This window comes from Otolemur garnettii, unplaced genomic scaffold, assembly GCF_000181295.1.
Source record: "Otolemur garnettii isolate 467f Iridium unplaced genomic scaffold, OtoGar3 scaffold00047, whole genome shotgun sequence".
Taxonomy (NCBI): Eukaryota; Metazoa; Chordata; class Mammalia; order Primates; family Galagidae; genus Otolemur; species Otolemur garnettii.
In genome coordinates this window covers 1,160,893-1,168,799 of record NW_003852442.1, presented here as the reverse complement: position 1 = coordinate 1,168,799, position 7,907 = coordinate 1,160,893, and the positions used below count along the sequence as shown (strand labels likewise).

General features: G+C 47.1%; 2 protein-coding genes across 3 annotated transcripts in view; one reads left to right on the top strand and one right to left on the bottom strand.

Moving 5' to 3' along the window:
• HSDL1 (hydroxysteroid dehydrogenase like 1) overlaps positions 1-1,128 on the bottom strand; it is a 21,333-nt gene extending 20,205 nt beyond the window's left edge. The window contains exon 1 of one of the 2 annotated variants that reach the window (XM_012806125.2): positions 1,028-1,128. The gene's annotated coding sequence lies outside the window, so the exon portion shown is untranslated. Of the gene's footprint in view, positions 1-368; positions 431-1,027 lie in introns of those variants that run through there. The other variant, XM_023514135.1, reaches the window with a different exon arrangement.
• A 256-nt stretch (positions 1,129-1,384) lies between these two features.
• Positions 1,385-7,907, top strand: part of DNAAF1 (dynein axonemal assembly factor 1) — a 23,425-nt gene continuing 16,902 nt past the window's right edge. Inside the window, exons 1-5 of the mRNA XM_012806099.2 lie at positions 1,385-1,508; positions 3,798-3,930; positions 4,416-4,507; positions 5,480-5,701; positions 5,835-6,001. Of these exons, the coding sequence (XP_012661553.2) occupies positions 1,385-1,508; positions 3,798-3,930; positions 4,416-4,507; positions 5,480-5,701; positions 5,835-6,001 (738 nt within the window). The remainder of the gene's footprint in view (positions 1,509-3,797; positions 3,931-4,415; positions 4,508-5,479; positions 5,702-5,834; positions 6,002-7,907) is intronic.

Sequence of the window (7,907 nt, the reverse complement as noted above, 5' to 3'; positions counted from 1 at the left end):
TGCCAACAGACCTTCCCTTTTAGCTGCCAGTATTCAGAGTGTTACATGTTAGCTACTGGCTATTCAGAGTTAAAATTGAAAGCTCACTGCATGCAAGACTCTGACTGCTTTATTCCTACGGTCTCATTTTATTGTCAACTCTATGACGTAGAGTTACAATCATTCCCAGCTTACAGATGGGGAAATTAAGGCTAACAGAGGGAGGTAAGGTAGCCCCGACCCAAGATCTCACAGCTAAGAGGCCCGACAGGAATTCAGATCAGTGTCTACCAAAGCACAGATCCCTGGATGGACACCCCATTGTGAGACACCACCATCCCTCCTCCGACGGCCTCACAGTAATAATTTGCACACATCCTGGTACATACAGTCGCCAAGGTCTGGTTTGTGGGTTACGTTCCTTTAGAACCGGGAGATGCCTCATTCGTCTTCACCGCGCTTCCCCTCCAGCCCCTAGCAGGGCCCAGCAAACACGAGCAAACTCGGAAATCCTGGCTGAACCAACCACCGCTGCGCCAGGAATCCGCGGGCCCTTTCTTTAAGGGCTCTATTATTCCGAATTCTTTCTATTTTACAGAAAGACTGCAACAACCCAAAGCTACCCACGCGAAAACGTTCAGAAAGGAGAATAAAGAAGGTGGTTCTTAGAACCTCTTAGGGGAGGAGCCACCTTGGGGTCGGCGGGAAAAGACGCGCCCAGCCCTGGGTGGGTGGGGCCGCCCGGTTGGTCTGCTGGGTCCCAGGAAGGGGGGCTGGGACCCCAGGGAGGGAGACCTCCGAGGGTGTAGAGACTGGGGCAGTGGGGCTCTAAGATGTGGGGGTAAGGGGTGCTAGGCCTGAAACGAGGGGGTGTGAGGGAGGGAAGGAACGGAGTCTGCTGGGGGCAGAGGTGCTCAGGGATCGCTGCACCTACAGCGCAGAGGGGCCTCAGGGGGCGTGGTGAGGGCGCTGGAGCAGGGGTCGAGCCGAGCAGCCGGCGGGGGCTGCGGGGCACGAAGCGGGGTCTGGGGCAGAAGGGGCGCGGTACCTGCAGGGCAGCGGACTCTTCAAAGCCAGTCCCGCCAGACCCGCGCGGCCACCGCCCCCGTCACCAGCACCGCAGCTGCCGCCGGCCGCGCACCCACGTGACCCGCGCACGCGCAGGGGCGGAGCTGTTGCAGAGCCCGCCCCTCGCGTTCCTGGCGAGCTGGCCGACCCCGAGTGCGCGTGCGCGGCGGTTGCTGTGGCGACCAGAAAAGCGTTGGGCTGCAAAGGACCTGGGCGCCGGAGGCCCGCGGCCAGCGGCGAGACAAAGCCAGGGCCTCTCTAACCGGCCTGGGGGCAGTAGCCACAGCGGAACGGGGCTCCCCACTGAGGCGGGGTGTTCGGCGTGGCAGGAATAAACATGCACCCCGAGCCGTCGGAGCCCGCGGCGGAGTCAGCCGCGGAGCCGAACTGCCAGCAGGAGCCAGGCGTGGAGGAGTCCGCGGGTGACCACGGGAACGCTGGCCAAGGGGGCCGCAAGGAAGGTGCCGACCGCCCCTCGGGAGTGAGGGGGGCGATGGGCCGACCCGGCTGGGGCCTCCAGCCTCCTCCCAACACCACATACGAGCTCTTCAGGGACAGACAATAACCCTAACAGTAGCAACCAGCACTCAGTAAACGATTACATGCGGGGCGCTCACCGCGTCTCAGCCAAACGCGGGCGCTCTGCAGTTGGCGCTGCTCCCCTGGCCTCATACGGATGAGCTCACGGAAACTGAAAGGGGTTCTAAAACTCGCTCTAAACAGATTATCCTCAGCTAGTCGGTGGCAGAACACAGACGCGGGGCGGGAGAGTCTAACTAGGGAGCCCAAGCTCTAGTCCAACACAGCATTCTCCCCACTCTCAACTTTTAAGTTTTGAATGTATACATTTATTGCTATCACCATGTCAGATCAAGACTTTCTCCCCAACCAGACTGCATGCTACGTCATACAGGACATCCTGATTGAATTTGAAGCGTTGAGTCCAGTGCCCGACTATGCTAGAGAAACTGAATGAAGAATTAGTGGTTCTGGGGTCAGTGTGTGACCACCCTCCCCCCGACGAAAGTATCCAGGAATGGCCTTGAAAGATAGGCTTCAGCCTCTGCTCCCAGCAGGCTTGGGCCCTGAAGGGAAACATTTTAACAGTTAGGAAGAGAAACCAATTGATTTGTGCTTCACGTTTTGAACCTAGTCAGCAAATATATCTTGAGCGTCAGCTATCCAGGCAAACCCTGTATGGAGAGCTGCAGGGAGCTGGTATTGCTCAGTGGAAAGACCTTGGCCTTGGAGCCACTGACATTGTGTTCATACTGTAGCTGCAGGCTTGATGGCTGTTGGCCCAGAGTTTAACCTTTCTGAGCTTTAGTCATCTATAAGCAAGGATAATTATACAGGAATGTACAGAGATAATTAAAGTTTCCATTATATACTGGGCCATTAACAAATGGTAGCTCTTGTTATTAGTGTAATCAATTATATACAGTATGTTGAGTACCTATTCTTAATTTATCCCACAAACATTTATCTGATGCCTCTGGCTGGGCTTTCTATGCAGTAAGACCTTAATGAGTTTAAGACACAGTCCCTACATGGAGCGTTTCGCCTTGTACAGTAGACTACATGAAGACACACAGAGGGTAGCCACCAACAGCCTTTGATACTAAGTGCATTTAAATTGGTCAATTCTGATTGATCTTTAAAAAATTAAGTGGATTTGAATGTGCTCATTTTCTTGTTGTCAAAGATTCTCCCACTATTTTTGTTTCTCTTCATGTGGTTTTTCTTTTGAGAAATGTTTTTTAAAGACAAAAGAATAGAGAACATTATAATGAACACCCACATATTGCCACCAAGAACAGAAAATGATTATCATTCATATTTACTTGCAATCCTTTTTAATTAAAGAAATAAAACACTTCAGGGCAGCGCCTGTGGCTCAGTGAGTAGGCCACTGGCCCCATATACCGAGGGTGGTGGGTTCAAACCCGGCCCAAGCCAAATTGCAACAACAAAAAAAATAGCCGGGCGTTGGGGCAGGCACCTGTGGGCCTAGCTACTTGGGAGGCTGAGGCGAGAGAATCGCCCAAGCCCAAGAGCTGGAGGTTGCTATGAGCTGTGATGCTACGGCACCCTACTGAGGGCAACAAAGTGAGACTCTGTCTCTTAAAAAAAAAAAAAAAAAGGAAAGAAAGAAAACATTTCACATAAATTTGATATCCTTTTGTGCCTGCCCCCAATTCTAATCTCATTCCTTTTCTTTATTGTTCAGAATTTTGTATGGATTCTCCCCATCACTTCGCTCTATACTGTTCCTTTAAACAAAGCATAGTGTTGCTAGTTTATATGAATGGTAGCCTGTGCCTGTTAAGAACTTGCTTTGGTCACTGCGTATATTTTGCTGAGAATAATTCATATTGATATAGGTAGTTGTAGTACATTCTTTTTAAAGGTAGAAGGAGCTGAGTTATGTAACCAGTACCTACTGATGATATTTGCAACTATAAACAGTACTTGGTTTTTGCAACCAGTGCAGAAACAAATACCTTTGTACACATTTTCTTGTTAACTTTACGAGTCCTTTTATAGAGACTCTACCTAGAAGTGAAATTTAGGTAGTCTTAGATAATGCTTTAAAAAGTTATGCATTTAGAAAAAGTTTACAAAAGTTATGCGTTTAAGGAGTACTGGTATTCTATTCTAGAAGAAGATGATTATTAACCAAGCAGAAATTGAGGGATTTTTTTGTACCTTTCTTGATCTCTATTGACCCGATCTCTTTTATTTTACAGAAATTAATGACCCTAAGGAAACATGTGTGGGTCTTTCTGATACCTACGAAACCCAGAAGAAACAGAGTGGAGATAGTGGGCCAGACAGTCACTTAGCACCCCCAAGAGAAGACAGGGAAGATCAGGGCCCCAGGTATGTGGGCATGCTGCCAATTGGTGCACATTGATGGAGCCGTGTAAATGGTGTGCTCACCCCCTATGCAGATAAAGAAACTGAGGCGCATGGAGATTGACTAGCCTGCCCAGTGTCTGTGAATAATTAAGTAGTGAAGTCAGGTTGGTGCTGCCTCTGTGGCCTAACTAACCACATGCTATTAAACTTTAATTCAGCCCGGGAGAGAGGAATAGCAGTAGTTCCTAATGACACTATTAAAAGAATTTTTATTACAAGGTAACATCACAAATTTTAAGAATCTGAGAGTGATGACATTGGATGAAGCCTTGAAATCTATACCACACACAAAAACAGAAAGAATAAAAAGAACTTAAAATAGGTACCAGGCTTATAGGGTGTTGTAGAATTTGGGACAGGAATGGATGTGGTGAAGAACGTTCAGAACATATTTCATAGCTGCCAAATTGAAGTACATTTCTTGTTCATATTTTCCATTTTAACAGAATGACTAAAAGTTTCCTGCAAAAACTCTGCAAGCAGCACAAGCTGTATGTTACCCCAGCATTGAATGATACACTGTATCTCCACTACAAAGGTAAGGACCTGGTGGAGAAGATGCCTCAGGTCAGGCAGAAAGACTGTCTGTCTAGTGGCATAGGCATAAAAAAATTACCTGCTGGAATCATCTTTAGTTCTCAGATTATATCTAAATAGAAATTTCAGAGTTTAGTGGAGATTTACGGGAAAAGCAGCAGCATTTCTTTGAAGAAAAAGTCTTGCTTGAGTAGAATTCATACAAGAGCCACTGGCTATATGAATACAGAGGAACCACATTGGTATCTTTTGACGGAAGTTTTCTAAGGACTTTTAATTTTTCAAACCAGAAAGCTGATTTATAAGTGCTCTGGGCTTGTGAGAATTGAAGACTGGCATAGAAAACAAAGGATGAGGCTGGGCACAAAGGATGAGGCTGGGCGTGGTGGCTCACACCTGTGATCCCAGCACTCTGGGAGGCCAAGGCGGTGGATTTCTTGAGCTCAGGAGCTAGAGACCAGCCTGAGCAAGAGTGAGACCTCGTCTCTGCTAAAAATAGAAAAACCAGACAGGTGTGGTGGGCACCTGTAGTCCCAGCTATTTGGGAGGCTGAGGCAAGAGGACTGCTCAAGCCCAAGAGTTGGAGGTTGCTGTGAGCTATAATGACGCTGTGGCACTCTACCCAGGCTAACAGTGTAAGACTCTATCTCAAAAAGAAAAAAAGACAGAAAGAAAATAAAGGATGAGGATCTTTGGATGCCTTTCAGAATGGAGAGGTGTGAACAGGGCTCGGGACTGGGGTCCAAGATCACAAGTAGATTTAAGTTCAGGTTCATAGACACAGCTACTGCTAGCAATGATGCAGAGAGATGAGAGCTCCCAGTCTGTGCTGAGTTTGGGAGGGCCAACATGCTCTATCAGTCATTTGATTGTTCATTTATGTATTCAGGAAATGCTTGGTGAGAGCCTTCCGCGTGCCCCCTACCCCGTATGTGTGTGGGAGCTTAACTGACACGCCCGTCCTTCTCACTAGGTTTCGATCGCATCGAGAACTTGGAAGAGTACACAGGACTGCGCTGTCTGTGGTTGGAGTGCAACGGGATACAGAGAATCGAGAACCTGGAGGCCCAAACCGAGCTGCGGTGCCTCTTTTTGCAAGTGAACTTGCTTCGTAAAATTGAGAACCTAGAGCCTCTGCAGAAACTGGATGCTCTCAACCTCAGCAACAATTACATCAGGACTATTGAAAACCTCTGTAAGCGAGTCCAGCAAGCTGGCTTTCTCTGTGTTCCTCACTTTCCCCGGGGGAGGCTCTAAAATGTAATGTTACAGGTGAAAAGCGTTTGCGTGCCTTTGTCGTTTATACTCCTGCCCACCTCCCCTTCCAGCCTGCCTCCCGGTGCTGAACACCCTGCAAATTGCCCACAATCACCTGGAGACGGTGGAGGACATCCAGCATCTGAAGGAGTGCCAGAGACTCTGCGTCCTCGACCTTTCCCACAATAAGCTGAGCGATCCGGAGATCCTGAGCGTTCTGGAGAGCATGCCAGATCTGGTAAAAACAAAACATAACAAAAGCACCGTAGAGAACAGCTCCTGTTATTTTGTGTTCGTTAAATATCGAGTCCTTTTCTTCTCTTTCCTCCTTCCTGCCTGCCTTCCTTCCTTCTTTTCACAGTTTTTCTTCTTTGTGATTTTAGCTGGAGTATCTTAAATGCCAAACACCGTATTATTTCACCCGCAGATATTTCACTGTGTGTCTCTGACAGATGAGGACTCTTTGTACCATATTCACAATAGTACTATTCTATGAAAATTATTATAATGACTACATTTAACACCCAGTTCTGTGTTCGGTTTTCCCCATTTGTCTCAGAAATATGTTTGACAGTTGGGTTGTTCAAATCCAAACCAGATTCGGATGTTACATTGGTATTTTTTTTTTTTTTTGTCCCTTAAATCTCTTTTGATCTGCAACAGTTGCCCTTCCTTGTTTTTCCCTAACCCTATTCATTTTCCAAAGATATCAAGTCCTTTGTTTAGTGAGTTCCCACATCCTAGATTCAGCTGATTGTGTTCTCTTGGTATAATTTAGCACCTCCTGCGGTCCCCACTATTTCTGGTAAAATTAAAATGGTAGTGGAGCCAAAGGCTTGATTGGATCCAGGTTCTGTAGTTACTTTAAGGTGTCTGGTGTCCTTCCATGGCATCACGCTGGCAGGGAGCAGAGGGGCATATAACGTCTGCTCACCTCTCTTTTTGTCGTTTTATTTATTTTTTTGAGACTCACTTTCTTGCCCTCGCTACAGTGCCTTGGGGTCATAGTTCACAGCAACCTCAAACTCTTGGGCTCAAGTGATCCTCTTGCTCAACATCCCAGGTAGCTGGAACCACAGGCTCCTGCCACATGATGCCTGGCTAGTTTTAGAGACAAGGTCTCACTCTTGCTCAAGGTGGTGTCTAACTACTGAGCTCAAGCAATCCTCCTACCTCAGACTTCCAGAGTGCTGGGATTACAGGAGTGAGCCAACGGCGCCTGGCCCTTTTTGTCATTTTAAACTGATTAGTGGGTTCAGATGCTGTCAGCCTGACCCAGCTATTACGAAGTTCCCCATCCACCCTCCTCATAAGCACGTATTTTAACACCAGTGACGAATGTTGCCTAGGTGCATTATTTCATTAGTAGTCATATCACGATCCTTTTCCAATTCTCTTATTCCTTTTGCATACATTAGCTAGAATGCTTCTACAAAGGGCTTTCACTCTTCAGCTAATGATTCATACAGAAAAGGCCAGAACAAATGTTTGGCTGTTTCTTTTATCAATTTTCAGTAAAACGAGTTGAGACCCAGCCTCTAATGGTGACAGTGAATTTTCAGTATTGTTGTGAACCCATGCATTTATAAAGACAGTCATTGGTACGACTTAACCCTTGCTGCTATTTTAATTTTTGATGTTGAAATTGTCCTGTCCTTTGGCCTTATGAACCTTGCATCCTTTGGACTCAGCTCTAGTAGCCTTTGATGGCTTCCTTGCTCTTTAGTATACATGTATTGTCATGTCTGCTAGGAAAAAATATTAAAACTAATACCCAAAACCCTTGAGTTCACTGAATACTGCTTAGGCTTATGGATAAGGACAGAAAACAATGAGTCTACTGAAAGAAAAATAATAAATCATAGTCCAGGAACAATCTGTAGCATAGACTATTAAGAAGGACTAGTTTAGAATTGCCAGGGCATGGGCCAGGCTTATGCCTGTAATCCCAGCACTCTGGAAGACCGAGGCGGGTGGATCACTTGAGCTCAGGAGTTTGAGACCAGCCTGAGCAAGAGCAAGACTCCCTCTCTAAAAAGTATCCAGGTGTTGTGGCGGGCACCTGTAATCCCGGCTACTTGGGAGGCTGAGGCAAGAGGATTGCTTGAGCCCAAGAGTTTGAGGTTGCTGTGAGCTGTGATGCC